Consider the following 16240-nt stretch of genomic DNA (forward strand, 5'->3'; position numbering starts at 1 on the left):
GTCGCAATTCACCTTAATTTCTACTATTCTGCAAAATAATACTTTATTCTGTATATACACATGAGTAGATGCTGCAGTGACATGAGCGAGCGATTTGCTTATATCATGCATTACAAAAAAATGAGCAGTGCGCTTATTTTCTCTCCCTTGTTAATTTATCTCTTGGTGAACGAAGTTCACCACCACCTTTTCTGATCACGAGCTGCCTCTGGCTCATATTAGTGAGCGGATACGTCACTGAGTGTATCCAGCCCCTTCTGGCGAGACAGCTTGTGTAGCCGTTGCAAAATCTCACGACGTACGAGTAGACATGGAGGCGACTGCCACTGGTGAGGTTCTTGCCACGACTGCTTTACCCGCCCTGTTTTCTCGGATGCTATCCCTGGCGGAAGTCAAGATAGTGCGGACTGTCCCATAGTAAAGAAACTGGAGCGAGATGTGCCGCCGGCTGTTGGTGGAACTGCTGGTGCTGCAGCGCCCGTTGGTCTGGTTGCTTCTGAAGTAGAGCTCTCTGCTGGTTGTGAGAAGATTGCTACTGTTCAACAGTTCTACAGAGGCCTATTCAATGAGATAACCCAAGTAACTGGCTGGCTCTGAGCACTATGGGACTCAACTGCTGAGGTCATTAGTCCCCTAGAACTTAGAACTAGTTAAACCTAACTAACCTAAGGACATCACAAACATCCATGCCCGAGGCAGGATTCGAACCTGCGACCGTAGCGGTCTTGCGGTTCCAGACTGCAGCGCCTTTAACCGCACGGCCACTTCGGCCGGCCCCAAGTAACTCCTCAACGACGAAACAACCAGAAAAGTGACAACTAGCGGAACATTAGATAAACTTAGTTGTTGCATACGCGACTAACTAATTCTGAATCACTAAAGAAACTATTTCAGTTCCGGACACCTGCAGTATTTACAAGATTACACACTGAAGCTCCAAAGAAACTGGTATAGCCATGAGTATTCAAAATACAGAGATACGTAATCCGGCAGAATACGGCGCTGGAGTCGGCAACGCCTATATAGGACAGCAAGTGTTTGGCGCAGTTGTTTGGTCGGTTACTGCTGCTACAACGGCAGATTATCATGACTTAGGTGAGTTTGAACGTGGCGCACGAGCAATAGGACACAGCATCTCCGAGGTAGCGATGAGATGGGGATTTTCCCGTACAACCATTTCACTAGCGTACCGTGAATATCAGAATCCGGTAAAACATCAAATCTTCACTGTGGCCGGAAAAAGATCCTGCAAGAACGGGACCAACGTCGACTGAAGAGAATCGTTCAAAGTGTCAGAAGTGCAACCCTTCCGCAATTTGCTGCAGATTTCACTGCTGGGCCACCAACAAGTGTCACCGTGCGATCCATTCAACGAAACATCGTCGATATGGGATATCGGAGCCAAAGGCTCACTTTTGTACCCTTGATGACTACACGACACAAAGCTTTGCGCCTAGCCTGGACCCGTCAACACCGACACTGGACATTTGATAACTGGGGACATGTTGCCTGGTGGGACAAGCCTCGTTTCAAATTGTATCGAGCGGATGGGCGTGAACGGGTATGGAATGGAGACAACCTCATGGTTCCATGACCCTGCATATCAGCAGGAGACTATTCAAGCTGCTGGAGGCTCTGTTATGGCGTGGAGCGTGTGCAGTTGGAGTGATATGGGACGCCTGATACTTCATGATACGACTCTGACAAGTGACACGTACGTATGAATCCTGTCTGATCACCTGCATCCATACCTGTCCATTGTGGATTCCGACGGACATGGACAATTCCAGCAGGACAATGCGGCACCCCACATGTACAGAATTGCTACAGAGTGGGTCCAGGAGCACTCTTCTAAGTTTCAACACTTCCGCTGGCCACCAGACTCAACAGACACGAATATTATTGAGCGTATTGGGATGTCTTGCAAGGCGCTTTTCAGAAGAGATCTGCGCCCCACCGTACTCTTACGGATTTACGTACGGTCCTGCAGGATTCATGGTGTCAGTTCCCTCCAGCATTACTTCAGACATTAGTCAAGGGCATGCAACTTCGTGCTGCGGCACTTCTGCGTGGTAGCGGGGGTCCTACACGATATTAGTCAGGTATACCAGCTTCTTTGGCTCTTCAGTGTATAAGTAGCGGGAAACAGAGTCCTAGAAGGAACCGCTGACTGATGCTGACACTTCTGGTGCGCTTGTAGTTCTCCGTAAGACTGCTAAATCCTAACTACTGAACCTGGATTTGGCTCTTACAAAGCAACCTAGTAGTACGGCCGTCAGCAATGGAGCTCATCCTGCGTTTAGCGCTACCCTTGGCGGAACGTGGAGCTAAAAACGTCAGTCATTTACTCCATCTTTGAATGTAATGTGAAATAAGTAATCCTACGATCCAAAGGAATGAAAAGAGCGCTCTTCACGCACATCATAATATATCACAGTTAATCCTTGAAGATCTATTTGTATAAACGTAGGCTTCCATGGCCATTGTCATATTCAATAAATTTTTTCCGGGTTTGTGACCGCATTGTCAATATATATAAAACTACCGACGTTTCGGTCCCTGTTTCGAGGTACCTTCCTCAGGGTGTCTTTGTTTACTGCTGAATGAGAAAACTTTGTTTCTTGTACAACTGCAGACATAGCTGTTATCTAATTCTGAACGGCTATTTAGGATGAAGGGGAGGGATGTTAGAAGTATTTTTGGTGTTTTTATTATTTCATTTCATTGCAGTAAACCCGACGTTTTGATTGGTGTTTGCATATCTGCTTGTGACTGGTGTAAATCGGCGAATGCAAAGCCAGGCGGCAGCTGTGACGTGGCGTCGTTTTCGGGCTTTCTAGCGCTGGCCGAGGCGCGTCAGTACTCTATGTACGTGCGGCCGCTGCGGTCTCTCTCGCGCCTGTATGTGTTGCTTCACGTGAGCTGTCGTCCCGTAGCGCTGTTATCGCTGGCAAACAAGACGTCGAAAGTCGGTAGCCGTCTTCTCTGTACATATTGGTCGGTCGTTTGGCTATTTCTATTGCCTCTCTAATGTTCCTCCTGAAAGTAAGAGGCCGTTTCGCCAGTAGGCATGCTTCACCAAAATCAGTCTGTTTGACGCACTCATCCTGAGGAGTTTACGAAATCAGGGCGAATGTGGACTAGTGTATGTAGACGAGACGGGGCGACCCATCAACACACGGATATCTGAACACGAAAGATATATCCGACTAAGGCAGCACACCAAGTCAGCGGTGGCAGAACACCAGGGTGAGTGCGTCAAACAGACTGATTTTGGCGAAACACGCCTACTGGCGAAACAGCCTCTTACTTTCAGGAGGAACAGTAGAGAGGCAATAGCAATAGCCAAGCGACTGGCCAACATGAACAGAGAAGACGAGTACCGACTTTCGACGTCTTGTTTGCCAGCAATAACAGCGCTACACGACGACAGCTCACGTGAAGCAACACATGCAGGCGCGCGGAAGACCGCAGCGGCCGCAGGTACATAGGGTACTGGCGCGCCTCGGCCGGCGCTACAAAGCAGGAAAACGACGCCACGTCACAGCTGCCGCCTGGTTTTGCATTCGCCGATTCACACCAATCACAAGCAGATATGCAAACACCAATCAAAACGTCGGGTTTACTGCAATGAACTGAAATACTAAATACACCAAAAATACTTCTAACATCCCACCCCTTCATCCTAAACAGCCTTTCAGAATTAGTTAACAGCTATGCCTGCAGTTATATAAGAAACAAAGTTTTCTCATTCAGCAGTAAACAAAAACACCCTGAAGAAGGTACCTTGAAACAGGGACCGAAACGTCGGTAGTTTTATATACCGGGTGATCAAAAAGTCAGTATAAATTTGAAAACTGAATAAATCACGGAATAATGTAGATAGAGAGGTACAAATTGACACACATGCTTGTAATGACATGGGGTTTTATTAGAACAAAAAAAATACAAACGATAAAAAAAGTCCGACAGATGACGCTTCATCTGATCAGAACAGCGATAGTTAGCATAACAAAGTAAGACAAAGCAAAGATGATGTTCTTTACAGGAAATGCTCAATACGTCCACCATCATTCTTCAACAACAGCTGTAGTCGAGGAATAATGTTGTGAACAGCACTGTAAAGCATGTCCTGAGTTATGGTGAGGCATTGGCGTCGGATATTGTCTTTCAGCATCCCTAGAGATCTCGATCGATCACGATACACTTGCGACTTCAGGTAACCCCAAAGCCAATAATCGCACGGACTGAGGTCTGGGGACCTGGGCGGCCAAGTATGACGAAAGTGGCGGCTGAGCACACGATCATCACCAAACGACGCGCGCAAGAGATCTTTCACGCGTCTAGCAATATGGGGTGGAGCGCCATCCTGCATAAACATCATACGTTCCAGCAGGTGTTTATCAGCCAGGCTGGGGATGATTCTGTAACATATGATTCTGTAACATATCGACGTACCTTTCACCCTTCACGGTAGCAGTTTTGCTGTCCAGCGCCATCCGTCTGACATTTTGTAAACTTTGTTTTTTTTTGTTCTAATAAAACCCCATGTCATTCCAAGCATGTGTGTCAATTTTTACCTCTCTGTCTACATTATTCCGTGGTTTATTGAGCTTTAAAATTTACACTGACTTTTTGATCACCCTGTATATTGGCAATGCGGTCACAAACACAGAAAATTTTTATTGGAAGACCAATTTTATTCCTATCACTCTTTATGTATTTCATTTCCTTTCTCAACTTTTGTACTGTGCTTCTTCACCTAAACTATTCATTCTTGCTGCATTATACAGCTTTATTTTTCAATAAGAGCACTGTTCAGATTCATACAGCAGAGTACAAATTGCATTACTTTCTAACAGTTCATTAGAATTTCTTTTAATTAATGTGCATTGCCGATTAATTTAAATCTACCTTCCTATCTCATTCCCGGTGGTTATTTGTTATTTGAAAGATACACTCCTGGAAATTGAAATAAGAACACCGTGAATTCATTGTCCCAGGAAGGGGAAACTTTATTGACACATTCCTGGGGTCAGATACATCACATGATCACACTGACAGAACCACAGGCACATAGACACAGGCAACAGAGCATGCACAATGTCGGGACTAGTACAGTGTATATCCACCTTTCGCAGCAATGCAGGCTGCTATTCTCCCATGGAGACGATCGTAGAGATGCTGGATGTAGTCCTGTGGAACGGCTTGCCATGCCATTTCCACCTGGCGCCTCAGTTGGACCAGCGTTCGTGCTGGACGTGCAGACCGCGTGAGACGACGCTTCATCCAGTCCCAAACATGCTCAATGGGGGACAGATCCGGAGATCTTGCTGGCCAGGGTAGTTGACTTACACCTTCTAGAGCACGTTGGGTGGCACGGGATACATGCGGACGTGCATTGTCCTGTTGGAACAGCAAGTTCCCTTGCCGGTCTAGGAATGGTAGAACGATGGGTTCGATGACGGTTTGGATGTACCGTGCACTATTCAGTGTCCCCTCGACGATCACCAGTGGTGTACGGCCAGTGTAGGAGATCGCTCCCCACACCATGATGCCGGGTGTTGGCCTTGTGTGCCTCGGTCGTACGCAGTCCTGATTGTGGCGCTCACCTGCACGGCGCCAAACACGCATACGACCATCATTGGCACCAAGGCAGAAGCGACTCTCATCGCTGAAGACGACACGTCTCCATTCGTCCCTCCATTCACGCCTATCGCGACACCACTGGAGGCGGGCTGCACGATGTTGGGGCGTGAGCGGAAGACGGCCTAACGGTGTGCGGGACCGTAGCCCAGCTTCATGGAGACGGTTGCGAATGGTCCTCGCCGATACCCCAGGAGCAACAGTGTCCCTAATTTGCTGGGAAGTGGCGGTGCGGTCCCCTACGGCACTGCGTAGGATCCTACGGTCTTGGCGTGCATCCGTGCGTCGCTGCGGTCCGGTCCCAGGTCGACGGGCACGTGCACCTTCCGCCGGCCACTGGCGACAACATCGATGTACTGTGGAGACCTCACGCACCACGTGTTGAGCAATTCGGCGGTACGTCCACCCGGCCTCCCGCATGCCCACTATACGCCCTCGCTCAAAGTCCGTCAACTGCACATACGGTTCACGTCCACGCTGTCGCGGCATGCTACCAGTGTTAAAGACTGCGATGGAGCTCCGTATGCCACGGCAAACTGGCTGACACTGACGGCGGCGGTGCGCAAATGCTGATCAGCTAGCGCCATTCGACGGCCAACACCGCGGTTCCTGGTGTGTCCGCTGTGCCGTGCGTGTGATCATTGCTTGTACAGCCCTCTCGCAGTGTCCGGAGCAAGTATGGTGGGTCTGACACACCGGTGTCAATGTGTTCTTTTTTCCATTTCCAGGAGTGTAATTTGATCCAACGAAAGCTTAATAATTCACCCATTTTATTTGTTTATTTGTAATAACTAGTTTTCACATAATACAGGATGTATAGAAAATGTCACACTTGGTGGTCGGCACGCAATTCCTCATCCCAGTTCAAGACAAAAGTTTATCACCAACAGGTTTAATAGAAATGTGATTTAAAAAAGGAGGATCTGGCAACGCCGTAACTGCGTGCAACGTGGCCAAGATCAGGTAGCATGAACTCTGCGCCTTACCGGAGCTGTCCCATTAGCTTAGAGAGACGAGGCAATGCTGTGTGGAAGGGATATGCTGATTCGCCGATGGTAGACTCGTGTAAGCACCAAACTTTTTTTTCAATTAAAGCATCAAATTACATCCAGAGTACACCTCCAAACAGCAGTATCTTGACTAATTCTTTCTGTTACTGTTGCCTTTATTTAAACATTAAGACATAACATGAAAGTCTTACAGGTGTAAACGACCACTTTGTTTCGTCTATGACAGAAATAAAGCCAATAGAAAACAAGATTCGGTACATTAACATACTCTCTATTCAATGAGGTACGTAAAACACAACAGGTAGCCTACACCAGATTTGCACGATTATGCTACGCACAGTACTTCATTTTATAAGTTTAATGTCTGGGCTTATCTTCACAGTACCAGTATGTACACGTAGGAGCAACATTAACTTGAGAAAAGATATTTAAATCCATCACCTTACATTTGGAAACCCTTCGCCACTCGCTGTACCATACTTTGCTGTACCATACACAACACATGTGCATCCACCATTACCGAAGTAGCATGCACGCAAGCTATTATGCCGTGTACATTCAAGAATGGAGTTCTATAAACATGTCCTTTTAAGTGTCCCCACAAACCAAAATCTGGTGGTTTAAGGTCAGGAGAACGTGGAGGCCTGAACATTTGAACATTGCAACTCCAAGACCAGTCCATTTCTCTGGAAACGCTGCATTAAAATAGTAACGTTAATTCATTCCAAAGTGTGGGAGTGCACCATCATGATGAAACCCCAGCTGTCGCCGAACACCAACTGGGACGTTTTCTAATGCATCGAGCAAAGAATTGCAAATAAATACACGACACAGGAGCGCATTCAACTTATCCAGCAACAGGTTAGGACCAAAAAGCACTCATCCCACTCCAGCCTGCAAGTTTATAGAAAAGTGTGCCTGAAAGCTACGTTCACGGGTGACACGTGGGTTGTGTTCCGGCTAATATCGGCTGTTGTGGAGGCTGAGAATACTTTCATGAGTGAAGTTACATTCGTCAGTCCATATCACGTTATTTATAAAACGTTCGTTATTTTGCACTTGGTGCAAAAGCCATTCACAAATCTGCTCTCTTCTGGCTGCTGCTGTTGAGTTAACGTGTAATGACATACATGCAGTTCTTCATCGCACAATACATCAACAAACCGGTTTTGTGATAACTGGAACTGCCTTGGAATATCACGGGTACTTCGTCAAGCTGACTGGTAAACGGTTTCGAGAATCGTGCCTTCTGTGGAGTACGTTTAGTTCTTGGACGACCTCCGTCCGTTACTTGTGGACGAAGATTACCGGTTTCCCAGAGTCATTGCTCCATGCTATGTTGTTGTGTCTTCAGTCCTGAGACTGGTTTGATGCAGCTCTCCATGCTACTCTATCCTGTGCAAGCTTCTTCATCTCCCAGTACCTACTGCAATCTACATCCTTCTGAATCTGCTTAGTGTATTCATCCCTTGGTCTCCCTCTACGATTTTTACCCTCCACGCTGCCCTCCAATACTAAACTGGTGATCCCTTGATGCCTCAGAACATGTCCTACCAACCGATCCCTTCTTCTAGTCAAGTTATGCCACAATCTTCTCTTCTCCCCAATCCTATTCAATACTTCCTCAATAGTTATGTGATCCACCCAACTAATCTTCAGCATTCTTCTGTAGCACCACATTTCGAAAGCTTCTATTCTCTTCTTGTATCAACTATTTATCGTCCATGTTTCGCTTCTATACATGGCTACACTCCATACAAATACTTTCAGAAATGACTTCCTGACACTTAAACCTATACTCGATGTTAACAAATTTCTCTTTTTCAGAAATGCTTTCCTTGCCATTGCCAGTCTACATTTTATATCCTCTCTACTTCGACCATCATCAGTTATTCCCTCAGCATCACCCGACTTAATTCGACTACATTCCATTATCCTTGTTTTGCTTTTGTTGTTGTTCATCTTATATCCTCCTTTCAAGACACTAACCATTCCGCTCAACTGCTCTTCCAAGTCCTTTGCTGTCTCTGACAGAATTACAATGTCATCGGCGATCCTTAAAGTTTTTATTTCTTCTCCATTGATTGTAATACCTACTCCGAATTTTTCTTTTGTTTCCTTTACTGCTTGCTCAATACACAGATTGAACAACATCGGGAATAGGCTACAACCCTGTCTCACTCCCTTCCCCACCACTGCTTCCGTTTCATACCCCTCGACTCTTCTCTCTTATAACTGCCATCTGGTTTCTGTACAAATTGTAAATAGCTTTTCGCCCCCTGTATTTTACCCCTGCCACCTTTAGAATTTGAAAGAGAGTATTCCAGTCAACATTGTCAAAAGCTTTCTCTAAGTTTATAAATGCTAGAAACGTAGGCTTGCCTTTCCTTAATCTAGCTTCTAAGATAAGTCGTAGGGTCAGTATTGCCTCACGTGTTCCAATATTTCTACGGAATCCAAACTGATATTCCCCGAGATGGGCTTCTGCTAGTTTTTCCATTTGTCTGTAAAGAATTCGCGTTAGTATTTTGCAGCCGTGATTTATTAAACGGCCGGCCGGTGTGGCCGTGTGGTTCAGTCTGGAGCCGCGTGTCCGCTACGGTCGCAGGTTCGAATCCTGCCTCGGGCATGGATGTGTGTGATGTCCTTAGGTTAGTTAGGTTTAAGTAGTTCCAAGTTCTAGGGGACTGATGACCACAGCAGTTAAGTCCCATAGTGCTCAGAGCCATCTGAACCATTTGAACTTATTAAACTGATAGTTCGGTAATTTTCACATCTGTCAACACCTGCTTTCTTTGGGATTGGAATTATTATATTCTTTTTGAAGTCTGAGGGTATTTCGCCTGTCTCATACATCTTGCTCACCAGATGGTAGAATTTTGCCAGGACTGGCTCTCCCAAGGCTGTCAGTAGTTCTAACGGAATGTTGTCTACTCCCAGAGCTTTGTTTCGACTCAGGTCTTTCAGTGGTCTGTCAAACTCTCCACGCAGTATTATATCTCCCATTTCATCTTCATCTACATGCTCTTCCATTTCCATAATATTGTCCTCAAGAACATCGCCCTTGTATAAACCCTTTATATACTCCTTCCACCTTTGTGCCTTCCCTTCTTTGCTTAGAACTGGGTTTCCATCTGAGCTCTTGATATTCATACAAGTGGCTCCCTTTTCTCCAAAGGTATCTTTAATTTTCCTGTAGGCAGTATCTATCTTACCCCTAGTGAGATAAGACTCTACATCCATACATTTGTCCTCTAGCCATGCCTGCTTAGCCATTTTGCACTTCCTGTCGATCTAATTTTTGGGACGTTTGTATTTCTTTTTGCCTGCTCCATTTACTGCATTTTTATATTTTCTCCTTTCATCAGTTAAATTCAATATTTCTTCCGTTACCCAAGGATTTCTACTAGCCCTCGTCTTTTTACTTACTTGATCCTCTGCTGCCGTCACTACTTCATCCCTCAAAGCTACCGATTCTTCTTCTACTGTATTTCTTTCCCCCATTCCTGCCATTTGTTCCCTTACGCTCTCCCTGAAACTCTGTACAATCTCTGATTTAGTCAGTTTATCCAGATCCCACCTCCTTAAATTCCCACCTTTTTGCAGTTTCTTCAGTTTTAATGTACAGTTCATAACCAATAGATTGCGGTCAGAGTCCCCATCTGCCCCTGGAAATGTCTTACAATTTAAAACCTGGTTTCTAGATCTCTGTCTTACCATTATATAATCTATCTGAAATCTGCCAGTATCTCCAGGTTTCTTCCATGCATACAACCTTCTTTTATGATTCTTGAACCAAGTGTTAGCTATAATTAAGTTGTGCTCTGTGCAAAATTCTACCAGGCGGCTTCCTCTTTCATTTCTTCGCTCCAATCCATATTCACCTACTACGTTTCCTTCTCTCCCTTTTCCTACTGACGAATTCCAGTCACCTATGACTATTAAATTTTCATCTCCCTTCACTATCTGAATAATTTCTTTTATTTCATCATGCTATGTAAAATATTCTTATCAGGATGACACCTTTGAAATTACCGTGCAGTATACGCACGAGCAGCAGAAGCAGCATGGCTATCGGATACACCCAGAACCAAAAGCCTATCGACGTATTCATCGTTTGTATACTCCATCGGAAAGCCGCCCCACAGGAACTTGACAGGATCAATTACAGTTGTGCACTGCGCGGTAAGTAGACACATGGCTGCAGTTTACTGCATCTCACTGTCATGTGACAGGCTGTTGTCGTTGGACAAAATGATGTCCTGCTTATAAACGACGCGCAGTAGGGAACGGACATCAAAAAAATAAAAAGGAACCTGATGAGAATTCGATCCATAGCTGCATGGTGGATGGGCGTTTGATGCCTGAAGCAATATACCCAGTGAGATACGATGGCTGAGACGGTAGTGCGGGGCGTACAGATTCCTTTGTACATTTGGACGCGCTGCACGACGTGACAGTGTCTTGGAGCTCCACGTTTACATACATGTGTTTAAAAATGCACTCCATCTGATTTTGCTACATAAACTTTTGTCTTAAAAAAAATCGTGTGATTAGGGTCTCCCGTCGGGTAGACCGTTCGCCGGGTGCAAGTCTTTCGATTTGACGCCACTTCGGCGACTTGCGCGTCGATGGGGATGAAACGATGAGGTCAACACAATACCCAGTCTCTGAGCGGAGAAGATATCCGACCCAGTCGGGAATCGAACCCGGGCCCTTAGGATTGACATTCTGTCGCGCTGTCCACTCAGCTACCGGGGGTGGACAACTTTTGTTTTGAATCTGGATGAGGAATCCCATGTCGACTTGCGAGGGCGGCATTTTTTATTCGTCGTATGGTTTGTAATCATTCAGGCGCTATAAATGAGGGGGTCAGGGATTTTCTCTGCCTCGTGATGACTAGGTGTTGTGTGATGTCCTTAGGTTAGTTAGGTTTAAGTAGTTCTAAGTTCTAGGGGACTGATGACCATAGCTGTTAAGTCCCATAGTGCTCAGAGCCCTTTGAACCATTTGAACCACTATAAATGAGACGTCTTTGTGCAAATATTAGAATGTACTCCATAATTCTCTAGTGTCATTCATGAGTGCCACGCTGAAAACAAATTATCAGTGGTAATATCGTCCAGAAAGTCCTGAAGGATAACCTCTAGGTTCTAGAAACGACTCCGCTCAGTTTTTCGGTGAATTTAATTGCTTGGGAACAACTTATAGGAGAAGCTTCTCAGCAATAACGTTTCAAAAACATTGTAAGACGTCGTGGTCTCCTGACCATCATTGCTTACATATTCTGCCCTCACAATCATATTCCACACATCAAGACGCTTCATTCGAACCCTAACTCGATAAGATAAAGTCAGTGTTGTATGAACTCATGTAAACAATATGCAATTAACAAGTAAGTGCACCATGGTTGAAATACTCGAGGCTGGCGTGCACACATACATTCCAGACACGACGGTCACAGAAGCTTTTAGTTCAGGAGAGAAACTGCACAACGGGACGCCGGTCGCTTCAGAGGACGACCCAGCCTATGTCGGCCGGTGACCGCCCGTGTGGCGGACAGCGTGGGCCCAAGTGAAAGGGGGGAACAACACTGTGTTCAGCTTAAAAGCAAATTCCGCTACATTGTGTGGGAGCGGGCAGTCTACGCATTCTTTACACATAGCACGCAATTTCAGACATTTTCACAGGGAGACAGCAAACGCCAAAGCTACAGGTTTCCGGATTGGTCGCCTAAAACGAAACGTCATTCTCCCGTTTTAGAAGTGCAATGCTGATTGGCAGACGATATTTCTGATGCCCTGAGCTGAATGAATAATGGAAGAGACCGAAATATATACCCCTTCATCTCTGGCGTGGGGAGGCGCCGTTCCGTTGTCGCTCTTGGAGCAAGGAACAAGTCTCTCCTCAGTACTTCACTGGGAGAGCACCTCTGTCGAGAGCGAATCGAAGTGCTACTCTATATTGAGTCCTTGCGATTAAGCGTTGTTCACTGTGTTGGCTGACACACTTATTGTGCGGTGTGAACGGACAGCGTTCTAGTTAAACGCCTGCGAGCAAATTTTGAGTGGCATCGCTGTGGACTGGTTATCTGATCCGTGTACCACGCCAATAGTTAGACTAGGGGCGAATAGGAATCCTTGACTTCATCAAGGCATAGGGAGAATTTGATTGGCGAAGGTCAATCCAGATAGAACGAGAGTTGTCTTATTTGTCAGCAGCGAGTGGCGCAGACAGCAGTCATCGCAGCTTACGGTATTGTGCGCTACACCTATTTCGAGCCCCATATTTCCTCCACAACAGTACACTTCACTGAATTTCACACGCGACAGCCTCGACCGTACCTAGCAACATTCTAAAGGATAATTATTCGAGTAGGTGCGCCTCTCAGCCATTCTGCCAAGTCAACAAGCATCTTAAACTTTGTATAGAAATTTCATTGGCGAATCCTATCCTTGAGAGGTAACTTCACATTCCGAAAAGAACCAGGATATAACTTGTTCAATTCGTAACTAAAAGTGTCGTTGTGATTTCTCAGAATTTTTGCAAAATAAATAACTTTCATTAGTTTCAGGTTTTTCTTACACTTACTAGCACTACTCCAGTACCCAAGTATCCCACTAGTTACGTAATTTTATGAATTTTTGTGTCATTTCCTTACAGCGGACGACTCCAGAAGATATTTATTGTTGAAAGTTTTTCAGGCATTTCTCTTTAGAACGTTAGGAGCGTCTGTCTGACTTCTGTAGTAGTGTGGGGGTGGAAATTGCATCTTGCAGGAGCCACAGGGTAAAGGGTACATCTCAGATTAATCCATTGCGCAGAGTAACGGAATAACAAATCAACCCCACACCTCAGAACATACAATAGACTTTTTGCCCACACTGTGTATCCGTATCGCCAAAAACGTTTCCGATGCGAAACGGTATCTACATATTGTATTACCTGTCTGTTGTAGCGTCGCTGCTCTATGCGTCGTACGGGTCGTTCATGGGATGGCCCGCGCCGACTCTGCTCATCCTGGAGGCGGAGGACTCGCCGGTTCCCCTGACCGCTGACGAGGGCTCGTGGCTGGCGTCAATCAACTCGCTCACCATGCTGGTCGGCATATTCGCCGCCGGGTTCGCCGTGGACCGCGTGGGCCGGAAGAAGCTGCTGCTGGCCGGCGCCCTGCCCCTACTCGTCTGGTGGCTGATGGTCGCCTTCGCAGAGTCCTATGGCATGCTGCTAGCCGCACGATCCATCGGCAGCCTCAGTGGCGGACTTACCAGCACCACGGCGACCATCTACCTGTCCGAAATCGCCGACGCCGACATACGGGGCGCAGTCATAACTATTCACATGGTGCTGATGAACGGCGGCACTTTGCTCATCTACTGTCTCGCTCCTTACCTGTCTATTACAAATACCGCTGCTATTTGTGCAGTCTTGCCCGTTATTTTCTTCATCTCCTTCGTATGGATGCCCGAATCACCGTACTTCCTTTTAATGCGAGGCAGGGAACAAGACGCTATCAACACACTTTTGAAGATAAAGGGAGATCTCAGCCCCGAAGAGCTAAAGGCAGAACTGGACATGATGCACGACAGCATACGGCGGAAGCAAGAGACGAAAGGAAAACTCAAAGACCTGTTCACTATACCAGTGCATCGTCGGACACTGCTCATAACAGTAGGGTTCATTATACTGCAAATGTCCACCGGGGCTATAGCACTGATGACCTACACGAACTCCATACTCGAAATGAGCGGCAGTGAACTCGATCCGAACTTGTCTTCTATAATGCAGGTCGCTGTCCAGCTCTTGTCGAGTGTCGGTGCGTCGTTAGTGATTGACCGGTTCGGTCGGAAGACGCTCGCCATGGTGTCTTTTGTAATCTGTGGCGTCTGCGTCGCTATTGAAGGCGCCTACTTCTACATCAACGACGTCCAAGGAGACGTCCCTTCCGCTTTCGCCTGGGTGCCACTCGCTGCCTTGATTGGCTTCCATATAAGAAACGGCTATTTTTATATACCGTTAAGCTAGTGCGTGAGCATGTTACCGTAACTGTTTACAAATGTTTGCTGGAGGACAACTTCTCAGGATAAAGGTCTGACTGATTACACAAAATTCCTCGATTACCTTTTTATTCCATTTCCTCAAGTCATAAAGATTGGAAATAGGTTATCTGGCTACTTTATTTAATAGTTGTATTTGACTTAACTTTGACTTCAGTGACGTCAGAACAGTTGGCACCTGAAACTGTCTTGGAAAGTAGTATAGACAGTTTTTTATTGATCGCTACTTCTTTTCCACTACCATATCCGTTACTACGAAAACTGTTTTCGCGGTTGTAAGTCACTATTTTTATATGACACCGCATTTGTCCCCATTCTGAATTTTACTAAGGGATTCTGAGCATCATAGCAATCTTTTTCATTTGGCAAGTCACCAGTGACACTCCCTCCTCCCCTCCCACCCTCTGCGCCCCCATTATCACCACCACCATCCCAGACTCTTTAAAAACATGAATTCTGTTTTAACAATAGCTAATTTTATGCGGAGGTGAGAGCGGATAGGTGGAAAGAATACATTGAAAGCCTCTATGAGGGTGAAGATTTGCCTGATGTGATAGAAGAAGAAACAGGAGTCGATTTAGAAGAGATAGGGGATCCAGTATTAGAATCGGAATTTAAGAGCTTTGGAGGACTTACGGTCAAATAAGGCAGAAGGGATAGATAACATTCCATCAGAATTTCTAAAATCATTGGGGGAAGTGGCAACAAAACGACTATTCACATTGGTGTGTAGAATATATGAGTCTGGCGACATACCATCTGACTTTCGGAAAAGCATCATCCACACAATTCCGAAGACGGCAAGAGCTGACAAGTGCGAGAATTATCGCACAATCAGCTTAACAGCTCATTCATCGAAGCTGCTTACAAGAATAATATACAGAAGAATGGAAAAGAAAATTGAGAATGCGCTAGGTGACGATCAGTTTGGCTTTAGGAAAAGTAAAGGGACGAGAGAGGCAATTCTGACGTTACGGCTAATAATGGAAGCAAGGCTAAAGAAAAATCAAGACACTTTCATAGGATTTGTCCACCTGGAAAAAGCGTTCGACAATATAAAATGGTACAAGCTGTTCGAGATTCTGAAAAATGTAGGGGTAAGCTATAGGGAGAGACGGGTCATATACAATATGTACAACAACCAAGAAGGAATAATAAGAGTGGACGATCAAGAACGATGTGCTCGTATTAAGAAGGGTGTAAGACAAGGCTGTAGCCTTTCGCCCCTACTCTTCAATCTGTACATCGAGGAAGCAATGACAGAAATAAAAGAAAGGTTCAGGAGTGTAATTAAAATACAAGGTGAAAGGATATCAATGATACGATTCGCTGATGACATTGCTATCCTGAGTGAAAGTGAAGAAGAATTCAATGATCTGCTGAACGGAATGAACAGTCTAATGAGTACACAGTATGGTTTGAGAGTAAATCGAAGAAAGACGAAGGTAATGAGAAGTAGTAGAAATGAGAACAGCGAGAAACTTAACAATCAGGATTGATGGTCACGAAGTCAATGAAGTTAAGGAA

General features: G+C 45.6%; 1 protein-coding gene across 1 annotated transcript in view; it reads left to right on the top strand.

Moving 5' to 3' along the window:
• Positions 1–310: 310 nt before the first annotated feature.
• Positions 311–16240, top strand: part of LOC124589716 (facilitated trehalose transporter Tret1-like) — a 33345-nt gene continuing 17415 nt past the window's right edge. The window contains exons 1-2 of the mRNA XM_047131588.1: positions 311–329; positions 13615–14615. Of these exons, the coding sequence (XP_046987544.1) occupies positions 311–329; positions 13615–14615 (1020 nt within the window). The remainder of the gene's footprint in view (positions 330–13614; positions 14616–16240) is intronic.

Source organism: Schistocerca americana, chromosome 1, assembly GCF_021461395.2.
Source record: "Schistocerca americana isolate TAMUIC-IGC-003095 chromosome 1, iqSchAmer2.1, whole genome shotgun sequence".
NCBI lineage: Eukaryota > Metazoa > Arthropoda > Insecta > Orthoptera > Acrididae > Schistocerca > Schistocerca americana.